Consider the following 25321-nt stretch of genomic DNA (forward strand, 5'->3'; position numbering starts at 1 on the left):
CAGTGTATCATCTCTAATGGGACCATTTGTGGTTCCGTCAGAAATAATTTGCTTAACACTGGTGCCCTCCTATTCAAGGGAAACATGGTCCTACTCATCCAGTTCTCCATTGTGTACTCTCTTGCATCAAGAAAAGGAGTACTTGTGGCACCTTAGAGACTAACAAATTTATTAGAGCATAAGCTTTCGTGAGCTACAGCTCACTTCATTGGATGCATTTGGTGGAAAAAACAGAGGAGAGATTTTGAAGTGAGCTGTAGCTCACGAAAGCTTATGCTCTAATAAATTTGTTAGTCTCTAAGGTGCCACAAGTACTCCTTTTCTTTTTGCGAATACAGACTAACACGGCTGCTACTCTGAAATCTCTTGCATCAGTTCAAAGAGAGTGCAATGTGCTACCATTCTGATGTTAGTGTTTTACACCTAATTTGCACTGATGTAATTGACACATGGTGTGGAGTAAACCCAGTATGTTTGATTATTCTTTGGGGGGGCAGTCTTTTAAGATGAGATGTTGGTAAGAAGGGTGATCAGTTGCATGCATTTCACTGTATATTGCACAAATAAAACCTGTCAGCAATTGTCTAAGTGTACTTAATCCTGCCTCAGTGCAGGGGAATGGACTGGATGAATGTTGGAAGAATGGGTGGAATAGAGCCCAAGAAGTGACGCCCATTTTGAGAGACACATTTAAATCTTGGGAAAGGGAGACAAAAACAACGTGGCATTTGCCAGCCTTGTGGGATATCTCCATATTGTGAATTTCCAGGAGAACTATTTATTAGAAACCAGCCCTGCAGCAGCTAAACTGCCAAGTAACAAAGAAAATTATTGTAGCACCTGACGTGGTGGTTGAAATCGCTCATGCCACTATACTAGTGCTTGATTTTAAGTGCTCAGAAGTGTGGGATGCAGAATCAGTGGGATGTAAGACTGTCTAGCTGTGCTTTCAGCACAATCTGGAATGCCTCTTACACTGGATGCGACTGTGGAAGCAGGATTGCACCTTTCAGAGAGCACTGGGGTATTCCCAGAGAACAGCTCCTGCGGCCACTTTGTACCAGCCTGTCGGTGCAAAGGAGCCCCAGGACCAGTATGAATGTGGCCCTTAGTGCACATGAAAGAGAGGGACTGATAGTGCTGGCTAGAGCTAGCCACAGTGGGGGCAGCACTGTGTGCAAGTTTCTCAGCTCTGTTGATATGTAAAGGGATACAACACCGCACACAATCATGCCAAATCCACGCAACCGCCGACACAGAGTCCTGCACCCGCAGTAGAGTTAGTCATTTTTTTTTTATTGCTGGGCTGGCTCAAACAGCAGGGAAAGGGGGTTTAGGCCTTTAAGCAGACAAACGGAATGCTGGATGCTGATGATTCCGTGGAGTTGGTGAGATGGAGGAGAGAATAACAGAACGGTGGGTTGGCGAGATGTCTGTGCTGCAGCCCCTGCCCTGGGCAGAAGTGGCAACCGAGGAGGCAGAAGCCCCCCAGATACAATTTCATGAAGGGAGAAGAGAGGATGCCTTACAAAACTCAGGATTAAATAGGAGAGAGATACAGAGACTGAAGCCCTCTGGTTTAAAGCAAATAGAGATTGCTAACTGGAGCATGGAGGGGGGCGGTGCAGGACAGGAGAGCAAACGCCGGCCACCACAGAGACTCCTGTTGGTTGGAAAAAAAATAGACCCGATATGTGTCCCTGGGTTAGCAACCAAAACATTATTAAACCGAGAACCTGCTTTCCCTGAGTGACTCTTGGAAACTGGGGGCAGGTCACAAGCACAAAGCTTTTGAAAACTGGGCTCTTTGGGCACGACCTCCAGCTGACATATCGGCCCATGCACCTAGATTCATAGATACTAAGGTCAGAAGGGACCATTCTGATCATCTAGTCCGACCTCCTGCACAGCACAGGCCACAGAATCTCACCCACCCACTCCTACGAAAAACCTCACCTATGTCTGAGCTATTGAAGTCCTCAAATCGTGGTTTAAAGACTTCAAGGAGCAGAGAAGCCTCCCTCAAGTGACCCATGCCCCATGCTACAGAGGAAGGCGAAAAACCTCCAGGGCCTCTCCAATCTGCCCTGGAGGAAAATTCCTTCCTGACCCCAAATATGGCAATCAGCTAAACCCTGAGCATATGGGCAAGATTCACCAGCCAGATACTACAGAAAATTCTTTCCTGGGTAACTCAGATCCCATCCATCTAATATCCCAGTCCTGCTTAGCCTCTCTTGAGCAGCCTGCCAGGCAAGCTGAAAACTGGGGGTTTTGTGATGTGCACTAACAAGGGACAAGGATGATCACACCAAAAAGATTTGTGAAAGGCTAGCGCACTAACCTCTTATGCCACCATAAGGGAAAATTATATAAGCAGCCTTTTCTGACTCAGTTTGGAACAGGGATTGATCCCAAGCCCAATACTCCAAAATGTGAGTTTCTGATCCCTCACTGTGTCCCAGCCAGTGGGACTGGAGTGAGAGGCCCCCAGGTCCCTGGAGCAACAATTACTGAGGAACACTTGGAAAACAGGGAATGTGAGGAATGGGGCTGGAAGTAATGCAATCACATGGACAGAGCAGTGCACAGGATTTAGTGTAGAGTTCCACTTGTTCAACTTAACCTGCCTTCAGCTTCACTCTTCGCTAATGAAACAACACTCACAACCTCTTGTCCAGCCTCATGAGCTTTCTACCGCTTTTGAATCTCAAAATTGTTCTGCAGCACTGACAGCTGCAGCAACCTGGCTTCACTGGATTAACACAAGGAAACTTGGCCCAATCAATGAGTGAGCTTCTTCACTTTTATTCTGTACATTTCCACACAAGTCACGATACAGAAAAGGTGTCCAAAAGTAATAGCAACTGGTAATTTCATTGTTTACAGGTTTCCCTTGCTTTCTGGTTGGCTCACATTTAAAACCTCTTTCTAGCAACACAGTGATCAAGATACTTTGTATAAATAGGAACTGCAAGAAAAGTAGGGAAGAAAATACTTTGTCACTTTATTACAAAAAAAACCCTTCCTCTTTCCCCCTGCCATCCCCCTCCACTGCACCCTGATCCTTTGTTAAACATGTCACCTCACTGCTGCTTTGCTTGGATTCTGTCTGCCAGCTGGCACATTCCTGGTGGTGCACAGCTCTGGGGCATTATGCAGTGGGGTCAGACAGCATAAAAGAGCCCTTTGTGATGTTTTTACAACTCCTGGAACAGATGTGGATTTGAATACAGGATATCTACAAATACTGGAACTCTGGATGCCCATGAAATGCTGGCTGAAGATGGATGTTTATGCCTTGGCTTTGTTGTTTTATAAAGAGGAATAAAACTGTTAGAAGACAATGGTCCAGATTCTGATTTTTTGTTATACTGGCATTAATCTTGAGTGACTTCACTGACTTCCATAGAGTAACTCCAGATTTATACAGGTGTAACTGAGATCGGAATTTGGTCCTCAGGCTTCGATTTATCACAGTTCCCTGACAGGGGTAAATGAACACCCACTATATTGCCTTCTGGAAATCTCAGCCCTTTCACCATGACCACCATACCTCCCAATATCTCCTGGTTGTCTGATAAAACCCAAAGGTACTTTCACATTAGATCAGTCTTGTCCCTTTTTGGAAAAGAGATACTCAGTTCTCTGTGTTCCATTACTTACTATCCTAATTCTGGTTCATGTATTATCCCTCACTCCCTGGGTGGCAGGAGCATAAAAATCAGCCCTCCCAGGGTGGGTAGGCAGTTGAGAATGAATGACATACATCTTTCTTCAGCAACCCTCTCAGGCTAACAGAAAGTTGCAGCACCAGGCTCCAAAGGGTGCAGCGTTCAGTACTCCTTGGCTAGAGGAAGGGATGCTGTGACACCTTTGATGGTGGGGTAGAAACAACGGGGGTGGGGGAAGGTTCTCAGATGTTTTCCCCTCCACCCCCCCAAAAAAGAGACAGCCTGTGATCAGTGAACTCTTAATGCTAAGAAAAACAGATGTTCTAGAGTTTGGCAAAACATATCTAGTGTCAACTGGGTGTGTGGAGGGAGAGGACCACCTGAATACCCTAATTCAAAAGGAAACATCACCTGAGTAAACATTTTAATATGCAATATTTTAAACATTGAAATCAAGCATGAGAAGTGCAAATCTCCTTTTCAGGAACTTGTCATCTTCCAACACTATTCTCTACATCAATTACACTAAGATAAAATAAAAACATAGAACAATGCTAATCCTCTTCCTTTAAATTGTGGCACCAAAAGAAGCAGGATACTAAATGGGACAAACTTTGCAAGGCACAATGAAGAACTGTAATAATGATTAATAATATGTAGCACTTACATAGCACTTTTCATCAATAAACCTCAAAGTGCTTTACCAAAGTGGATAAGAATTATTATCCCCATTTTACAGATGAGGAAACTGAGGCACAGAGAGGTTAAGTGACTTGCCCAACATCACATTGTGAATCAATGGCAAAGATGGGAATAAAACCTAGCTCTCCTGTTTCCCAGTCAATTGCCATATCTATTGGACCACAATTCCTCTCTATAAAGACATGCTGATTACTTATTATTTACTATAAATGCATTCTCAGTAATGTGGCATAACCTTGTAAACACATGGTTATCTAGACTTAAATACACGAGGCACAAACATATAATTAACATGAGGATTAATTCCTATGTAAACTCTTTGGGGGTACTGTAGCAAAACCATGGGTAAAATCCACAAGTTGTTGCTCAGACAAAACTCCCACTGAGCTACTTGTGGACAGTCTTATAAAATGTCAGCAATTCCTATAGACACAGCATTCTCATAAACATGTAATAAGAGTTTCATGACTATTTAGATGGGTGTTTTTGTCCATATCAAACAATTTGTGCCCATACCGTGATCTCTTTAACGTGGTGCAAGGCAGAAAATTAATTGCATCTCTAAAGCTGTGCAGAAGCAAAGTATTAGATTTAAAAAAATACTAAACAAAACAAAAAACCTGTCATTTGCAGCAATAAGGTTTATTCATAGACTAAAAGGCAATACTGAAATTCCATAGATAGTTGGAAAGTTTGCCCAGTGGGTATGGAAGCCCAGCCCTCAAAATTCACCTCCTACCAGGCTGAAGATTTCCCACTGTTAAGTCAGGAAAGTGTTACAATCAGGTGCCTCACATGAACAAGTTTTCTGGTGGTCTGTTTACAGTCACTAATATAAGCTGGAGAACATTAGTGCACATTCCATCTCACACCAAGCAGCCAAAGATGGCTCTCCACCTTGCTGAGCTTCAAGGAGTGATATACTAGGAGTTGTATTACAATGACAAAGTTATAGCCTCCTTTAGGAAGGTACTTTAACCTCTGACTATTCAATTTTCCATCAGAAGAGGGGGTAATGCAGAATGCTCAACTCCTGGTGGTGGAAGATGTCACTTGAGTGCCAACATTTACAAGGGAGAATTCAGAGCTGTGGAGTTGGGAGAGAACTAGGTGCAAAACTTCCTCAACCAGAAGAGGTTTCCCTATTACCAGGGAAAGTAGAAAAGAAAATATGAGGATCTTGGAAGACCTCCCCAGAAAGGAGGGTGAGAAAAAGACTTACTTGGAGCTGTAGGTATTTAACTGAGGCATTTAAAGTGAGACTCAAAGACATTTCCCTGTGGCATCTCTGGGATGGGGAGTCTCTGAAGAAAGGTCACCTCCCCCTGCAGCATTGGTGCATGGCATGTGGGTTTCTCTGCACATTTAGGACCCAGTTCTATGAAGTTTTGATATAGCTCAGATAGTAAAACAATTATTAGACAGACTTCAGTGGGAGTTCAGAGCACTCAGCACCCTGCAGAAGTTGCTCAGCCTCTCACTTCCTTTCCCCCAACACTGTGAAGTGATTTAAGGAGTCAGCTGTATGGCAGGGAACCATTCTGCAGTACATGTGAATGAATACTAGAGGCCCTTATAGGTCTTTTCCATCTCTCTATGATTCTGTAAGCCACAGGCTGAGCAGAGACAGGACTTTCATCATACTGAGAAGTTTTTGAGAAAGGAAATGATTGGGGAAGAAGAAAGTTGGGGCAGTTTGATAGCCCAACCAACCCCTGCTCATCCAAAAACTCCATGGACATTAATCTTTTGGAAGAAGTTGGCACATCCTGCAAAACCTTCAAAGAACAAAACAATTATTTGCCCTAGGCAAAATTCGTCAGTGGGATAAAGTGGAGCAGGTGGAGGTGTCGCAGTCAGGGGGAAAACACAGCTAATTGAGAATGCTTTTCATTTACTCCACATTTAAGGTTAAATGATGGACATATCACAACCAAAACCATAAGTGCAAACTATCCCCACAGTTATGCTCCTGTCCTCATACACCTTAATCTTGACACATGATGGAAATTCCTCCTGCTTCATTCCACCACCAGGAACTGCTCTCTTGGCTTGAGAGCCCTGCCCATGAATGCAGGTTTCAGAGTAGCAGCCGTGTTAGTCTGTATTCGCAAAAAGAAAAGGAGTACTTGTGGCACCTTAGAGACTAACAAATTTATTAGAGCATAAGCTTTCGTGAGCTACAGCTCACTTCATCGGATGCATGAATGGTATCTCAGAGAGCCACAGCTCTACTCATGGCAGGTCTTGACTACTCAAAAGTGCCCCAGGAAGGATTATCTAACAGGAACCTCTCTGTGATGCTGGTCATGCAGAGGGGTCATAGAGAAGGTAGCAGAGCACAGTATATAGTATCGGGAGAAGCCTTTTCAGCACAAATAAAGTGAGCAGGAAGTAGGGAGGAGAGAAAGCGGTATGTGGCGAATGATTGAATGGAAAGAAATCTGATGGAGGTAATAAAGGAAAGAGAAGGAAGAAGAAATGGGCATGGGATGGAGGGCAAAGGGAGAAAAAGCAAAAAGCAGCCTGAAAGAGTTTAAAATAAGCTCACCTTAAATTATTTTCCATTCCCTGCCTGCTCTTACTGCTACCTATCCCACTTTCTCTACAGGCTCGGGGACTGATGCATACGCCCAGAATGCCTTGCACAGAAGGAATGTTACCATGGTAATGGCGAGCCCACAAGGAAGCACTGAACCAAGATGGACCAATTGCCAGGTGCACATATAGGTCTGCTTCCTATTAAAACAGACATAAAAAAACCTTCTCTCTGTGATCATGAAAAAAAATGATGAAAAGTTACTGGAGAAGGGTGAGGGGAGGGGTGTTTGTCTTTTTTGGTCTGCAGCAAATGAGAAAAGTAGAAGTTTGTTTCAGGGTGGCATTGTCAGCAATCTTTATGGGGAAAAACTCCTTGGCAATGCAGGGGAGGGGGAAGAGGGGCGAATGTTCAAAATTGACTATTGCTCAATTTACAGCTTTTCTTCAGTATTTGCAAAGATCTCAGGAGTTGAAAACAGAGAATTTCATGCACTTTTGGACTGCGAGGGCATAGACAAGCAGAACTTTAGTCTGTCCCCTCCGCCTTCAAAAAATAATGTAGGGATTGCATTAATAAAGAAAGAAAACACTGAGCTCAGAACAGCAGCTCACTGTTTCCACTTTATTAAAAGTGGACAAATTTAGTCATGCTACAAAACTGCTCATTTCAGTGATATTCAATGGCTTATATTGTATTTTTTTTTAACTCTCACTCCTCTCCCCCCAAAAAAATTGTCTATGGCCTTCAACTGACATCCATCCTTCAGGTGTCCTCATATGTATCGAGTTTAACTTCAGCTTTAGTTTTCCCACCCCCACCTCAAATATCATAACACTCCATGGAATAAAACATACCCTAGAAAAATGAAACTGTCCATTAGAGTCATAGTAACCAGATAAATAACTCCTGTGTCTGGTATTTTCAGTACAAGAACGTCTTGTTTTTCTCAGTAACTATAACATTACTTCCTACAGATTTGATAGGAATCAGAAATGCATTAACCCTCTTCCCTCTAGACTGAAGGCTCTAGAGAAATATGATAATTAACAGACATTAAGGCAGTTAGAACCAGGATGTCCTTAAGCATATACTAAGGATTAAGTGTTACTATGGTTCATATATTAAATTGTTGCTGTATGACACAGCACTTGTCATAGTATACTGGAATTTTGCAAATTAATAGATGCCCATTTTAATCTATTCAAAAAGAACAGGAGTTCTTGTGGCACCTTAGAGACTAACAAATTTATTTGAGCATAAGCTTTCGTGAGCTACAGCTCACTTCATCGGATGCATGCAGTGGAAAATACAGTGGGGAGATTTTATATACACAGAGAACATGAAACAGTGGGTATGGTACATTGTTTCATGTTCTCTGTGTATATAAAATCTCCCTACTGTATTTTCCACTGCATGCATCTGATGAAGTGGAAGTGAGCTGTAGCTCACGAAAGCTTATGCTCTAATAAATTTGTTAGTCTCTAAGGTGTCATAAGTCCTCCTTTTTTTTTTTGCGGATACAGACTAACACAGCTGCTACTCTGAAACTTATCTGTTCAACTAATTTGTTATTAGACACGTCTTAGTTCTTAAGTACTTTTTAATTATCAGTGCTGTGTAAGGGTCAGATATTGATACCTTACTCACAGTGAATAGACCTTTACTTCTGGAGTAGTCTCATGGATGGGACTAATTGTGGAATCAGGTATTACTCAATGTGAGTAAGGATAACAGAATCTGGCTCTAATACAGTTAATTATATAATTAGTGATATATTACTTAAAGAAATGGTGTCTATTTCTTGTATTTTAGAATATACATCTCCTTACTGTACGTATGAAACTTTGAGCTGCTAAATCACTGATCAGCTATAATTACACAATTGTAATACAGCACTCCCAATTCAGCTTCTGTCTATGTAAGATGATGGAAAGAAAATGAAAACCAATGGCTGTAGAAAATATTTCTGAGTGAATTTTCTGTTCTCCCATTATTTTATCTCTGCCATGTCTATTTTTCTTTGAAAAATATCTAGCCTTCAGGTCTTCACACTTCTCTGGGATGGTGGGATGTCCAACCATAATTGGATACATTTCAGTGGGCTAAAAATCAAATCTTTCACTGAACTATTGTGGTGTGCATGTTAAAACAAAGAACACTTTTGTTAAAAAGGATTCCTTCCTTTACATCTCAAAAGACTCCAGATGCTGCATCTGGATGGGCATTATTAAAGCACTTATAGAAGAGGAGTATTTTGGCTCCTTGCCTCCCTCTTGCTAACTGGATATATGTGCCTCTGTGGGAAAGACTCTTCTCTTTTTACCATGCAAGTAATGAAAGACATCACCGAGGGCTGGAATATATCAGTTTATAGAAAAGGTTGGCTATAAGATGCAACCTGATTGCTTTATGAAGTGAGATTATTCAGCACTTAGTCTGCCTAATCATCAGAGGCTTGATCCTGTGCACATTGAAGTCAAATGCAATTACTTTCCTTGGGCAGGATCAGGCCTAAGGGAGGGATTTTTTCCTGCCACTATGGCAGCCCTTAGCCAGCAGAGTGAAAATTCCTCTGACACATGCACTGTATAGGACAGCCATAGGCTTCACTCTGCAGACCCCATCACAAACCCTAATGTAGGAGGCATGCAAGAGGCAGGAGGGGAGTCCCTCTAGCTCATGCAGCTACAGAAATTCTCAGCAACTGCAGGCTACAAAGCAGCCCATAGACAGACCAGAGAAAGGGTACTGTAACTTATAATAGCCAATCATTGCTCTAAATTACTCTGGGAGCCATGGCAGGGCAGCTTAAAGCTACCTTAAAGACCCTTCTACCTACTCAGCAGAGCCTTCCATTTGCACTGCCTGGTGGAGATGCAGCACAGAATCCTGAGAATCTTTTCCTAACATTTAAAAGTCTAGACTTAGATGTGCCACAGTTAAATAATTTTTGGCACATTATTGGACCTACTTTAAAATCCACTTTAGTGTGTTGGGGAGCTCCTCCAAATTTTAAATGTGTGTTTAAAAAGCAATTGCCTATTCTGTTACTAAGAAATCAAAAGGAGAAGACACCCACCAGTTTGAATCCAGTACTATTGTTTGTTCTGTTCAGAGGCAGCCAGCAAGGCATGAATTTACTAACAAACTGTTCCCAGAAATGCTGCAGTACTAAAGACACTCCTGGATGATGCTTTTGGCAAACAAGGAAATTAACAACCTATTGCCAGGTTGGTTTGTGTTCCCAGAGAAAAAGGAGGGAAATGTACCATTTGACAAATAGGAAAGGTCAAACAATGCAGGAAGAAATGCTATTCTCAAAGTGCTAAGGGAGCTGTTACAAACAATGGAAAGTAAAACCTTAAACATCAAATTTACAAAGTACTTGGCCATGTCCCTTTATTCTGACCAAAACCAGAGACAAAAATGGGGAAAGAGAAAATTATGAACTTCAAAGGAATCAGCACAAGGAACCATTTTATCAGTGCAGTGCCCAAGAGGCATGGACAGGACTGCTGGACAGAATTTCTCAAAGTGTCTTCAAGGCATCCAAATATCCAGCATGCCTATATACTCATCGAGTGTCATTACATATGTGAAAGCCCCAGGGAGCTTAAGGCTACCAATTTACCTGCCCATTTTATACTTTTTGCCAGTTCTTCTCACTATGAATTTGATGCATTGGAACTATCAACACCTAGGTGCACCCAAGCGCAGCTTCTGGGATAGCTGGATAGAAAATAGCAGCTGGCAAGCCACGTCTATGTGAGACCTGGTATGTTGATGCTATTTATTACAATTCATGTCACTGTAACAATGAAACAGCAAAGTTAAAGAGAGAAGTGAGCAAAAGGGAGGATTAAAAAGTTCAAACAAACATATCAGGACTAAATGCAACATACCACCACCAAACTGTGTGCTCACTTGTTCATCCAAATTAGCACCAGCTACACATATACAATTGTTAAGATCAATGGCAACAAAACATTTATTTTGTTCTATTTTCTTTATGTATCTGGTGCTCTAATGGCCCTTCCTTGTGCATTACAGAACTGCCCATGAACAGTTCAAAACCCAGGCTACAGAACTGTGAATTGATATTGAATGATTCCATTGTTGTTGTTTTCACAATTGGGAGATACAAAGGTGAGGGGTATCAGCATAAGAATCTAGACAGACAGATCTCAGACTGTGAGATGGCCCCCAGAGCTCAGCCTGGCTATCACAAATCTGTTCAGAGTGAGCTGTACAATTACTGAGACATTTTCACTGACTATTGCTGATGCTATACCGACACATACAACACCCACTACATACAGAGGGCTGAGGGGTTATTTTATATTGAACTTCCATTTTATAACCAAGAGCTGTAATTTCCTTGAAATCTACTGCTTGCCATGGCCTTCTTCTTCCTACGTGGTCAACAATGCCTAAGGGATTCTATAGTTACCCAGAACCTTGTCATATTTTATCACATAATGTATATAGAGAGATATATTTATAGAACATTGAAATATGCAATAACAAAAATAACTAATGTTGTTAAATAACAAAATGGTTTATTTTATTAACATTAAAAATATTTTCTGCCCCTCAGTTGCACTTTAAAATGGGACAGTGCAGCACTCAGAATGGAACAATCCAGGAGCTGCTACATTCTACAGCAAGAACCCCTATACAAGCAGATTAACTAATAATATTCTACCAGTCCAGCAACCTCAATGGTTGATCATCCCTAAATTCTTTACACTTCTAAAACAATAGCTCCATGGAAAAAAATAGCTGCTGTAAAGATATTTTAATAAATTAAAATATTTAAATTTAATTTAAGTGGGTTTCCAGCCCCACACTAGAACTTGGGCACTGCCCAATGCATAGACTGCAATGCAGTGCTAGGATGGACACCAAACCCTCATAGGTTCTACACACATGTATAATATTAAACTGATGCCCAGTCTGCTTGCTTCTGATAAATGTCCAGAATCAAGGATCCTGTGGCACTTTGAAAAGAATAAGGAATAATCCCTGCTAGGGTCCTAACCCAACATTCCCTCTCTCAATGAGACAGGTTCCGATATCCCAGGCTGAGAGAGAGCCATTGCAGAGAATATATGCTTTGTTTACCTACATAATCAATATTCCCCCAGGATGTAACATGTTGTTTCTGAAGTTCATTGGCACACCTTGATTATTGACTATGTGGACAGCCAAGTTCTGTTCTATCTTCAGTGCTGGGTTTTGTTTTCATCATATAGTAACTGCTTCCTACAGAGTTCTCAGAGAGAAAAACTTTCCAGAGGCACAATGGTGTCATTCTAGTCATAGCATCATTTTCCAGCTGCAGGAGAAAAATAGAAGGCCAGATTCTCATTTGGGATCCAGCTCCTTTAAACTGTCTGAATAGCACAAAGGAGCCAGAATCTGGCCACAGACGCCAAGTGAAAACTCTCCCTGCAGAGGGGAATTCTTAACTGATGTAAATAGCCAACTGCTATGCCGACCATTTTCCCAGTTCTCAGGTCACATCATGGGAGAAGAGGAAAATCGGTGATCAGGAGGGGTGGAGCTCAACTCTGCTACAGTAATTCACAGCAACTGTATGGTTCCCTAAGGACCACAATGAGCTGTCATAAGTTAGAGCAGTCATTAAACTGCTCTAACTGATGTCTGGTCCTGGGCCAGGGAAGCTTGAGAATCAGGGAACTGTAACTGGCTCACCAACCATCCTGATCCCATGCCCCAAGTGTATCTTGGCACAGGTCAGAATTTAGCCCAAGGTACCAGTCCCACTTCCTCCATTTCTCACATATAGAATGCACAACCAAAAGCTAAAAAGCTGCATGTCTTTCCTCACCGCTGGGAAATAATGCCAGGACTGCAGTGACACCACAAGGGGAGGGTTCTTTGTATGGAAGTTTCCACACAAAGAGAAATTTTACTCTGCTTTCTGTCCTTGTATGTATACACTGGCCCTCCATGGAAACCCCTGAATGAGTATCCAAGGGAAGAACTTAGCCTTAACCTTTTGTTTTTAAATTAGAAAGATAAAGTGAAGAGAGAAAATAAGACAAAATACATTTCATGTCGCCATTGATCTGTAGATTACAAATATAATCTTCTTTCAGCGGAAGAAATACTGAACAATATTTTGCTCACATTGAATAGAGCTTTGAAAACAAGGTAAATGAAAAAGCTTATTATTCAGCTCCCCCTCCTCTGCCAAAAGAATCACTTGTTTAAAAAAAAAATTGGAGAGAAAAATTCACCAGAATCACATCAATTTCATCCCCACAACTACTATTAAAGGAAGAAAATGACCTGATGGGTTTTCCTGGGTTCAAAACTGTACATAGATCCTGTTTAGCACCAACCATCAAAAACCTACACCTTGCAAATGCATGTGAAAAGAGAGAGAGAGAGAACTGGATCTTCAATTACAAACGGTGTTGGAATTATTATGCCAGGATTGAGCCTTGACAATTCTCATGGGGGTGGTCAGACTAAGGAAAAGGGCAAGCCCCCTTAATGCTGACAGCTGAATTCCATAAGTGATAGAGTGTTCATGTTAAGGTTTTCTGTGTATATATGAGAGTATGTTTGGGGTGTGGAGGATTCCTCTGTTTGATGGCTGTATTCTTTGGGTCAGGAAAGTAAGGAGCAGAATAAAGAAACCATGACTTGCCTGTCAACAGCAAAGCAATACATGTTTTTAACCCTATGGTGAGCAATGAGAGGCTAATGGTTGACATTTGTCTTCTTTTGACTAGGATAATCTCTCTCTGTTAAAGCTTTGTTCCAAATCTCTCTTGGAATCTGCCCATCTGTTTTCATTGTAATTTTATTATTTTAAAAATGTCTAATGTGGTGCTCATCCTCTTGTTAATATCAGCAAGCTTCGACAGACAGCTGATGCTTTCCATTTGGTTTCCTAGGACTGTAAGAGTCAGTAAGTCAAAGTGGCAGCACAAGTCAGTCAGTCAACCACAACTGCATCCATCATACTCTGAACTCTCCCTATCTTAAAAACACAACTTGACAGAAGCCCCAGATGGCTAATTATAGGCAGGATTCAGACCTGAGCAGAATCAGTCTATCATTATCAGCAGAGTGGCAACATGAGACATCTTATTGGTTACTGTGTGGTCTGTCAGAAGACAACACAAAATGTCACACAGCAACTCCCTTCCACTTAAGTATCATTTCATCAGGACACCTTTAAGATATATTCAGAGACTGATAGAAGGCTAGCTCTTGTCAGTGCTGTAAAGCTAGCTCGATCCAGCACCCCACAGAAAAGGGCAGTAGAAAGAATTTGTTCCAAAAGAGAAAAAAACTCCCTGGCAATTAAACACTGAGAAGTCAACTTCTGAGAGAACAGTAGGTGAGGACTCAGCAGGTTCAAAAGTCATTTTTTTCTAAGGGCATCCAGAGCTCCTCAAAGTCTTGCCTATCACCTGTCCATTTGTGAAGAATTAATACAGAGATAACAGGTATTATTTAATTGGTGACAAATGAGTAGGATGGGAGAGGAAGGAATGTAGGGCACTGTAGAAATGGAGGAAGGGGTTCGTTGGGTTTATTAATGTCCAAGTTAGTTTGGTTTTTTTCCTCCCTTTCTTTCTTTTTTTTTAAATAAATTGTACAGCTGAACATGGGAGAAGTTCATGCTACTTGCTGGAAGCAGTAAGGGTAAATTTCCGTGGCCCATGGATTCCATAGACCTTTGAGTGTTTCACCTTATCCCCAATGGGCCACCACATGGGAACACAACAGTTCCGTGGCAAGATTCATTAGCCCTTAGAAACTGGTGGCATGTCCTCAGATATTTTGCATGAGAGCTGGAGACACGTTGATTCCATCAGCTTCTTCCTCATACAATGCCTGAGTGTCTCAGCTGCAGCCTTGTTACTTCCTAGGGTTCTCTTCCCCTTCATGGACATCAAACTGCAGTCTCCAGGTCCTCGTGGGAAACCATCTGATAGTTCTGACGACTCTCCAGGTAGGAGGCCAGATCTGAGTCCCCAGCTTGCTGAGCCTTGTCTCTAGGTGTCTGACCCTACAATCAAGGGACACAGATAGAAAGCTTTACACATACATTTTTAGAAGACAAGATGAATTTACATCCCACAGAAGATAACACTAGAAGTACAGAAAGAAAATTCAGAAGCAGAAATGTGAAGAGGCAGCTTGACTGGTGTGAAGTTAAGGTTCTCCATGAGAATGTTCTAATTTTACTAATTGCGTGGCACCTGGGACTAGTGAGCTCCTCGTGTCTTGATGCCAGGCTTCCTCCTACTTAAAGTCTTTACCAGATTTAGAATAAATCCTTAAACTTTACAAGACACTGTGTGGTTTGCAGTAGCTGACAAATAGTATATAGACACCAAAATAGATTTAGTAGAGTTCCCATCCAATGGCTGGACATACTGTGTGTGCATACTGCGCAGTACTGTAGCTGAGGCATGAAAAGAAACCCATACAGACCATAGACAACAATTCCATCAGGTGTGTGAAGAAGGAGACTCCCAATATCTGAGTCTGTAGAAGCCATGTTGAGCTGGCCTCAGTTGATAATCACTCTTTAGGGTATCTTACTGCTGCCAAGTTATTTTAAGGTTGCTATAACCTAAAACCAGGAATCTGGATCGTCAAACTTAGAAAAATATTGCAAATACATTAATAAACATAGGAACATCCCAGTCCCTTATACCTCTGGGTTGATAAAGACAGGCAGGTATCAGGCTAGTCAGTGTCCACTTGGCTGCATTTCAGCCTTTGCTGACAGTAGTATTCAGTACTATTGTCCAAAAGGAACAGATGAACCTTCTCTTCACAAGAGACTACTCTGCACTGCAAAATATGGTAATAATGTTTTTAAAACTTAATTTATCTGTAGAGAAGCAACAAACCTTGGATTCTGGATTCTTGAAGTCTTACTGCCTTTTTAATCACACCTTTCAACCACTACCCATAGGTTGTCTGCTGTTACCAACTTCTTGCCAGAAGGGCATCTTATGTAGCACCTTCAAAGGTGATTGTGGTCACCTGCAGACAGGTCAGCTGGGGTGATTAGAAACCCTGGTACTCAATGTAATGTGTCAATGGCCCCTCCCTGTCCATGCTCAAGTTTATTTATGTTTGTGAACTTCTTGTGGATGTTCAGTCAATCAGACTGACATAATGGTTGAATATTCCTAGCCTCTAATTTTGCCCATATGTTTTCCTCATGCTCAGACAGTCCCGTTAGGTCTGTTCAATTTTGAGTTTATACTAAGAGGGTGGGGGAGATTGTGGTTGGCCTTGCATGAGTGGACAAAATGGAAAGTAGGGACATAGAAGGGGGTTGGCCATCCCCACAAAATAACTAGATCACAACCACCACATTGCATAGTCACCATTGAATCAAACTAGAATTCCTAATCAGTGATCCGTACATCTCTTTTTACAGTGCCCAGTGATGATACTACTCTGCCCTGGAGATGCCTCACTGACACTCCATTTGAGAAAACAGTTTCAGGATAGGTTATCACTATGGCAAAGACGACCCAGGTTGGGGATTTAACTGGGGTCTCTTGTGTTTGTTTAAATCAAGATATTTTTCTAAATAAATGACTTGTTTGAAAAGAAATGCTCTTGGAACATATAGAGGCCCTCAATCATGCAGACAGCAGGAACAGTTGCTGATTGGTCTCGCTTGTCTAAAGTGTTTTATAATTGGTTCATTTGGTTTAGTTACCTTGGAATCTGTATTTCTTAGAGACGCTCCCGCATCCACCAAGAGCTGGCAGATGCCACGATGGTGCTGGCAGGCCGCCTTGTGCAATGCTGTCTCACCCCTAAACCAAAGCAGAGGAAACTAGCCGTAAGTTAAAATGAAAAATGCAGCATTTTTATGCAGATCTCTCCTGTTATCCTTGGCATAGACATCTACACTTTCTCCCTCAGCTTGCATGCCCTCTGGATCAGTAGAGCAGCTTATAATGCCCATATGTCAGATGGAGTGCTTCCGGGTGGGTGGGGAAGGGAACAGGAACTGTTGCCTTCATATATTTCCTTCATATTGGTACTCTTACAGAAACAGATCACCAGATTCTGCTGGCTGCTGGAAGAGCAAGTTAGCTGCCTTTCTGTTAATTCACTGTAGGGTAAACAGTGGTGGTTTTTTTCTATTATTTCCTACCCAAACTAAATATTATTACACTTTGGCTCTTGCAAGTAGGGACAGATAAATGGAAGTCAAACTCCTGCACGCCAAAGTCAGCGCTTGCACCATATTGTTGCCTGATCACTGATCCCCACCTCTTCCTGACCTCCATCAGTGAGTTAGTGTTCTAGTCCTCCACAGCTGCAGATCGGCACTCCCTTTAAAGCTCTAAACCATTCTGATTTTCACAGGATAGTCTTGATTTTGACTGCCTCAGTATCCTGTGAGTGGGCCTCACAGGATGCGGAGACTGTCTCACAATACCACTGCAGTTGAAGCAATCTTCCTCATATGATGAGGAAGAGGAGGAGAATGTGTGCTCTGGGTGGGAGATGAAAAGGTCAAAGATGCAGCACTAGATACCAACTGATTTCCAGCTGAGAACTAAGGGACAAATTCATGCCTGTGCTGGTGCTAGAGCTAGTGCAGGGACAAAAGGCAGTGGTATGCAACTCCCCTTTTCAGGACTAGATGGTGAATGGTTCAACCTATGGCAAAGGCCAGGGAAGCCCTGAATGCTGCCCTAACTTGCACCTCTGTTGCAATGGCCTCTTTGCACCATTGCATGGTGCAGAATCACTGGTGCATGGGAATGTTCCATGCATGCCTCTTCATGCCCTCTTCCAGAGTACTCTGGAATGCTCCCTACAGTGGAGGTTTCTGTGGAGATGGGGCAGAGTTAGTTCTTTGCAGGGCACTGGTACCCCTGTGACAAGGCTATGCTTACCCTATTATGGCCCTTTTGTGGCAGCTCAGTATAGATAGCACAAAGGAGTCATAGATAGGGTGACTAAATAGCAAGTGTGAAAAATCAGGATGGGGGTGGGGGTAATAGGCACCTATATAAGACTAAGTCCCAAATATCAGGACTGTCCCTATAAAATTAGGACATCTGATCACCCTAATCATAGAGTAGCTGTGGCTTAACCCTAGAAAGTCCAAAATGGTTTGGGTTCTGACTATTTGAGATAAAAATTCTCTCTGCTTGTGGGAAGGCATTGTCAGCAAGAAGTTTTCTTGCCTTTGGAATTTACTATCCCTCTTGGGCCCTCCGGTTCTGGATTCAGTAAGTGTCAGGATATTGCAATTTTCACCTGTTTTCCTCTAGAACTGTGGTTCTCAAACCTTTGCATTGGTGTCCCCTTTCACACAGCAAATATCTGAGTGTGACCCACCCCTTTTAACTTAAAAACACTTTTAAAAATATTTAACACTATTATAAATGCTGGAGGCAAAGCATGGCTTGGGGGTAGATGCTGACGGCTCGCGGCCCCCCCACATAATAACCTCTTGACCCCCTGAGAGGTCACGAACCCCAGTTTGAGAACCCCTGCTCTAGGAGAATTAGGGCAATTAGGAGATGGGGGGAGATAATAGAGTTTGTTTTGGTGCTTGGGAGGAGAGGTGTGGTGTTCATTGGGGTTGGGAATACTTTTTTAGAAGTCTGCCATTTTCACACATTTTTATTTTACTTTTGTACCGCACCAAGAGATTTCCAATGAGCACAAATGGAAGTAAAGTGAAATAAATCAATCATTAAAGGAAGTGGGTGTCAAGTAGGTTGCACTTACGTTTCACTGTCTGTCATATCCAGTAACTCAGATGGACCTGTAAAGAAAGTCACGTGTCATATGCAGTGGTATTGTAGCCATGTGGGTCCCAGAATATTAAAGAAACAAGGTGAGTGAGGGAATATCTTTTATTGGACCAACTTCTGTTGGTGAGAGTGACAAGCTTTCAAGCTTACACAGACCTGTAAGTGAGGGTAAGCTCGAAAGCTTGTCTCTCACATATGTCATATGGTATTCTTTACATTCTATGATTTACTGTTAGAACAATAATCAGCCAAACTGTGCCTAATATTGTGGGTTTGGTTAGAGGTGGGCATGGTGAACCTTTCTTTGAAGTTTCACTTCCTTTGGGTTCATATCCCCCAAATTCAACTTTGACTTTCAGGTTGAATGATCCTGCAAAATTTACAGCAAGTCTCATCTGAAACCACCAAGTTTTACACTATTCATTACACAAGCACAAAATCGAACCCCTCTTCTTTTCCTCTTTTGCTGTTTTCCTGTGGATGCATTGGGAGGGAGGAGAACAGGACCCAATGGTCTATACCCCCTCCCCAAACACAAACATTTTCAATATCACTGGGGGAAGCCAACAGGCTGTCTCCTGGGAATTGTAGGTGGCCCACTACCTTCCTCCTCCATCTTCACACTGTGGGAGGTTGGAAAAGCAATCCCATTCCCCATATCCTTACACTGTAGAAACCTTTAAGGAGCCCTGTGGCTTCACTGTTTGCCCCCAAGTTACCAGCAACGTGCTCAAATGGCTCCACTGGCTGCTGCAATGGCCTCGAACCTCATATGGGGATTTACGGCAACTGAGATTTCACCAGCTACTAGGGAACCTGCTCCCATAATTAGCTGCTTATTGGGCCCATTCCCCACACAGCAGGGACTGTGCGTGCTATAGGCATAGCACATTCCATTTCTACTTGGAAAGGCTGCACTGTAGTCCAACAATAATACTACAAACATATACAACACTTTGAAAATGTAAAGTGCTACACAGCATTAATCTTAATAAGGAGCAACAATGATGGATTCCACATTCAAACCTCCTTGACTAGAAAGGTAGTCAGATATGGTGATGGACCTAGGAGCATGGAGGAAGGAGGAAAACAGATGACTCCTTGAGGATCTGAAGCCCCTGCACTCCGATAAGCGGGAACATGAAATTTGAATGTTCTCATTCCATTAGAATCAGGCAACTAAAAAAAAAAAAATCTAATGTCTGTCAAAAGAGCATTCTTTTCAGGCAATGATGCTCTTCCAGCTTACCAGTGTTGCCATTTGCCAGTTATTGGGCTTAGACAATACACTGTAGCCCACTGGGAAACACAACTGGAGCTTTGGCCCTCCCAGATACATACACATTTCTTTTGGGCATGGAGATAACTTTGATTGAGTGAGGAGTGGTGTGGGGAGAGGGGAAGACAGTTTGACTGGGTGTGGAAAGTGCCTTGGAAGATAGAGTAAGGGTAAAAAGGGAAATTGGGCTAGGGTATCAGGGGAGAAAGGGCAGGGGTATGTGGTAATTGGTCTGGGGTGCCAAAGGAGCTGGGTTAAAGTGATGGGGGATTAGACCTGCTAAGTAGGGAGACGAAGGAGGAGGGAAAATTGGACTGAGATGGAAAGGGGACGAAACTAGGGTGAAGGGGGATAGGGCTGATACTGAGGGGCTCAAAAAAGCATTCTAAAAATATAAAAATAAGAAAGCCAGCACATGTTCTGCCACTTTAGGGAAGGGGGGTTTTATGAGATTACACTGAACTAAGCTATTTATCAGAGCATCCCAACTATCACAGCCAGCTTGAGGGTCAGAGACTGGTAGTATGCAATTCACAGAATATGGTACCCAGATTGTTGTTTTGTTCTCTTACGTTTACAGCTGAAACTGGAGGCACTGAGTCATGCATAATATTAAGCTGGGCCCTTATTTATGTTCAGTAGTGCTTCTCTTATACCATCTCACACCTTCCTTCTAATTCCCCAACCCCTCTTTTTGGGCCTTGTTTTTACATCAGTCTCCCTGACGCTGCCAGCCGACCATTCCAAATCCCCTTCTGGTGCAGGACAAAAGCTGCACAGATTTGGGAAAGGCTGGCACTGGGAAAGCTAACAGCACTGTCATCCTGGCCCAGTAGGGAGCTGCCAGTTTTACTGGGGACTAGAGGCAAAGAAAGAAAAGGGGACTGAGACACAGAGAGGGAGATGACAAAATAACCCAATAGAAGTCCGGAAGGGAAATGCATGAGTGAGAGTTCTATCAAGGAAAACAGCAGGGGTGAAATAAAAACAAAAGATAGAAATGTGTTGGGAGGTGGAGGAATAAAAAAAGGCCCAGGAAAATAAAATAGGGGACAGGGTCGGGGGGGAAGTTCGCCTGAAAGGAGCTGAAAAGCAAGAACTATTGAGGAGAAGACCAGCTGGGATCACTCTCTGTCCTTAATGTCTAATAGTAATTTCACACAGTAAGACTAACTTTTTTCTTCCCTCTCTCTCCCCCGTTTGCTTCACCAAACCCACTGTCTGAGATCTCAGAAGGCATAGCAGACTGGGTTTTGGGGAAGGACAAGGAGTGAGATGTTCAAAAGCAAACAGCTGCCCTTTAGCTGAGCTCATTACAACATAAAAGAAACTAACTGACCACATTTCCAAGGCATTTCCAAAATCTATGGCACCATGCAGGCTAAAAGTCCTCAATATATGCAGCAAACCCGACCCCTTCCAACTGAGGCTGTTAAAGCTACTCCTAAAGATTCCCACCTTCTGGAAGGCCCACAAACATTAACTTGTGTCAGTGAAATGCCCTCTTAACCCTCACTTTATAAAACTGGGGAAGAGGGATGGAAGATTTTCTTTAAAAAAAAAATAATAATAATGTTTGAGGTTGTCAGTGCCTCTGGATGTCTAGTTTGCTTTGTCTGGACAAACGCCTGTCAGATTTGCAGAATACCTTGAATATCACTTATATTTGGGGAACAAAACTGGCTTGGTTCTTATCCTTAAAATTGGGAACATTTTTAAAAGATATTTGTATGCAATGTTATAGAACCCCCCAGGTTTCCCCTTCAAATTTAATCCTAGAGAGGGGATAATAGTAACTATCTTTTACAGTTGATGTCTTTTTAACTTGACTCAGGGTCTCCCCCATGACTTAATGGTGGGGCGCTACTTCGAAAAGTGACATTGTGGATTTCCATATTTAATGTCTCTCAATAATTTCCACATAAAATTTGCTTACAAGTAAAAAGATGGATTTTCTATCTGCCAACTTCAAACTGGGATAACAAAGCTTAGGTACCTGATTTTTCAACAAAGATTTTGCAGGCCAAATGCTGCACTCAGTTATACCACTGCAACCTCACTTTCTACCAGTTATGCGCTTAGCATAGTTATGCAATCCCTGTGCTTTCAACGGGATTACATAGATGTCATTTAGGGCAGAATTTGGCCCTGTATTTGGAATTTACCTAATAATTCTGTTCATGTGAGCCAAAATAGAATCCAGTTTACACTCCCAGAACTGTGTTGTCTCTTCAGTGCTAAGAGTGGTAAAATTGTGTCCTTCTCACCAAAGTAAACTGATATGACTCTGAAAAAGGACAAAAATGGCACCTTCCTACTCAATAGATCTGCTTCCTGTGTATATTCAGAGTACAACTCTAATATTTTGAGGGTAGCAAGGCTGTTGAAGTTTGAGGTTAGAGGATTGTTCAGGACTGGGCCTACTGCTGAGGATACTGACTGACATTCCACAAGCTCTGCCTCACCTCAACAGAAAGTTAGTGCAATATCTATCAGTGTCATCTCACTATTCTACAATGCAATCAAGGTGGATGTCACCCATTTCCAACAGAAACAAGGTGGGTGTCCACCTTGATTGCCTTGGTCTCAGCACTACAAAAGTAATCAACTGTTGAGAATAGGCCACTTTCACCTTAAATGAATTGGCCTTGTTAGCACTGACCCCCCACTTGGTAAGGCAACTCCCATCTTTTCACAAATATACTACTTACTGTATTTTTCACTCCATGCATCTGATGAAGTGGGTTTTAGCCCATGAAAGCTTATGCCCAAATAAATTTGTTAGTCTCTAAGGTGCCAGAAGGACTCCTCATTGTTTTTGTTGATACAGACGAACATGGCTACCACTCTGAAACCTAGATTATTTAAGTGATTAGCTTGTCTAATAGATTTATTTCCGTAGTGTAACAGAGCAACTGTGCTTTTTGGGCATTTCTTGGTCCATTCAGAATTTCTAAAGGGTGTGTCTCCACTCATATGGGAAGGACCCCTGACTCTAGGAATTCTGGGAGGAAGTTCAGGGTTTTGTATCTGTTTTTCCTGCCTCTGAGAAAGAGGAAAACTTCTTTGTTACAGCCATACAAGAAACCAGCAAAGTGTTGCTTCTATACTCTTCTAGAAAAGTCTATTCACTGCATGTGCATCCTCTCCTGGCTGGGCAGGGTATAGCAGCTCTCCTCTTCCTTTGGTGCCCCCCACTGACAGCAACCTGGCCCTGTGGTGGTCTTCCTCTTCCTGTGAGTTGGCCAGCCAGCCAGGTCACTTTTAGTCCCGGGCCTTCTGGGGAAACACGAGTCCAACAGGCCAATGATCTGGCAGCATCACACCAGAGGTTCTGCCCAACTTCAGGCTTTTTGGGCTTGTCAGCCATAGGCTCTGTGGTGTTCATGCCCCTGTCCTAGGGAGGCTGGTAGAGGAACCCAGGCCTACCCTCTACTCTGGGTTCCAGCCCAGGGACCCTGTATGAAGCAGATGAGGTCTGTTTGAGATCCTCTGCTGTCTCTCTCGATTGCTTCCTACTGTGGCCTGTACCTAGGCCTTCCTCACAGTCTCTTAGCCTGCTGACTCTTCTGCTGGTCCCAAAACAAAGGAGAGACAAACCACTTATGAGAAACAAAAGAAACAGAGGTCTTGCACCTGGCCTATCTTTCCCAAGGGGGCTATGACTCATATGAGTCTCTGGTTAGGCTCTAGCCCTAATTGGCTCTTCCTTTCAGGCAGCTTCAAGGCAGTCTCTGGCCCCAGCCAAGGCTTTCTTCACAGGATTAGTTCAAGATATCTACTCCCTCTCTCAGTCAGCCACCAATGAACTGGGATTTTCCTCTTTTATCTCCTTCTTCCAGGCTTGACACCTTGCACAGGTGTCACAGGATGGGGCTGATTGGGTCACAGGCTCTCATTAATTCTCTCTTGCTCAGTATGGGATCTGCATATCCCATCACACTCACCTTCCAGCGATAAACAGATTTGATTCTAATGCCTACTGAGTTTGTACCTGCATTGTCATTCCAGGGACTATGCCGGGTTGTTCTAGCACACTAATAAATACACTGCCGCATTGCATAGCAGTATCTTTATATGACTAACCTATGTTTTTTCTTATTTGAGACTTTTTTCTTAACATCTGAAATGTTTCAGATCCAGATCGTGGAACAGCATCTCCTCATGATGACACTGGTGTGTTTGAAAGCGGAATATGCCCATCATCACAAAGGGCCTCTTCACATTAATGTGTCCTTTTCTCTCTTCCCCCACCTCTGAGCACGTGATTGGATTTGCCTTTTCTTTATCATGTTATGTTCACCTCCCTAGTTCAATATGAGGAATCTATAAATTCTGCCTAATCCTTTTTAACATTCAGAACATTTTCCCTATATGATTTAGTGCTGTATTTTCAGCAGCGTGTCCCGGAAGGTATTTTGAAGTATGACTCCCATTAACCTTAGCCATATCCAAGAGTGCATAGGCAACAGACACACTACAGGAGCACGTGACTGGGCAGGGATTGAGGCAGTAGCAGGGATAAAAACCATTCCAGTATCTTCTCACATGAGAAAGGATGATGGACATTAGCTAAAATGATTTACGGGGAAGCATGAGATATTAGGAAGTGTCAGAAAACATCTGAATCACTGATTAATACACTTCATGCTCTGAATACTGATAAAGTGCTGGGGCCACAATCTACATTTTAAAGTACTATAGAGAAGCAGAAACATTACACTGATGAACCTTCAGCAAGTTGGCTCAGAGAGATTATCAATGAATGAGAAGTGTCCTGTGTAGAAATGACTTATTAATTTCTTGGATGCAGGTGTAGAGAGCGAGTAGACCTCCATTAGTGCATTGCCAATCCCCAGTCAGATTCCCCAGAGACTTATACAAACAAGGCAGCTGAGACATCCAGAGGAAGAGGATCTAGAAAGGTTTCAGGGGGTTCCTGCCAGACTGGTGAAAACAGAGCTGGTGTTTGCTCAATGCTATGGGTGGTCTTTGTTTAATCTTGCCATAGCCTCCTCACACTTTCTCCGTTTGCTGAGGAGACTCCTTCTCATGGATTTCCTGTTCATGTCCCTGCTAGCTTCAACTACTACTTCATCTTGAGTCTTCACATAAGTCTAACTGTGCTAGAATTCCATTGGGATGCACACATGCAAGATGTGCCTGAGGGAAATATTGGGGAGGGATGGAGGATGAGTACACAGGCCAGGTGTGTTCTGAGAGGTAGTCTGGAGAGAGGGCTCAATGAAGGAAACCACAGAATTCAGAGAAGTCCTATGACCTGTGTTATGTAGGAGATCAAACTAGATGATCACAACGGTCC

At 42.6% G+C, this 25321-nt stretch overlaps 1 protein-coding gene and 1 long non-coding RNA gene across 7 annotated transcripts in view; one reads left to right on the top strand and one right to left on the bottom strand.

The window, feature by feature from the left end:
* The first annotated feature begins 6532 nt into the window (after positions 1-6532).
* Positions 6533-25321, top strand: part of LOC119855030 — a 30489-nt gene continuing 11700 nt past the window's right edge. For both annotated transcript variants that reach the window (XR_006282662.1, XR_006282663.1), the window contains exon 1: positions 6533-7094. This is a non-coding gene — a long non-coding RNA (uncharacterized LOC119855030). The remainder of the gene's footprint in view (positions 7095-25321) is intronic.
* The window catches only part of DGKI (diacylglycerol kinase iota), a 304108-nt gene continuing 287733 nt past the window's right edge, over positions 8947-25321 (bottom strand). For all 5 annotated transcript variants that reach the window (XM_038400325.2, XM_043518599.1, XM_038400320.2 and 2 more), the window contains 3 exons: positions 18694-18730; positions 16655-16754; positions 8947-14974 (listed from right to left, as the gene is read on the bottom strand). In XM_038400325.2, the coding sequence (XP_038256253.1) occupies positions 14858-14974; positions 16655-16754; positions 18694-18730 (254 nt within the window). In that variant the 3' untranslated portion in view covers positions 8947-14857. The remainder of the gene's footprint in view (positions 14975-16654; positions 16755-18693; positions 18731-25321) is intronic.

This window comes from Dermochelys coriacea, chromosome 1 (genome assembly GCF_009764565.3).
Source record: "Dermochelys coriacea isolate rDerCor1 chromosome 1, rDerCor1.pri.v4, whole genome shotgun sequence".
NCBI lineage: Eukaryota > Metazoa > Chordata > Testudines > Dermochelyidae > Dermochelys > Dermochelys coriacea.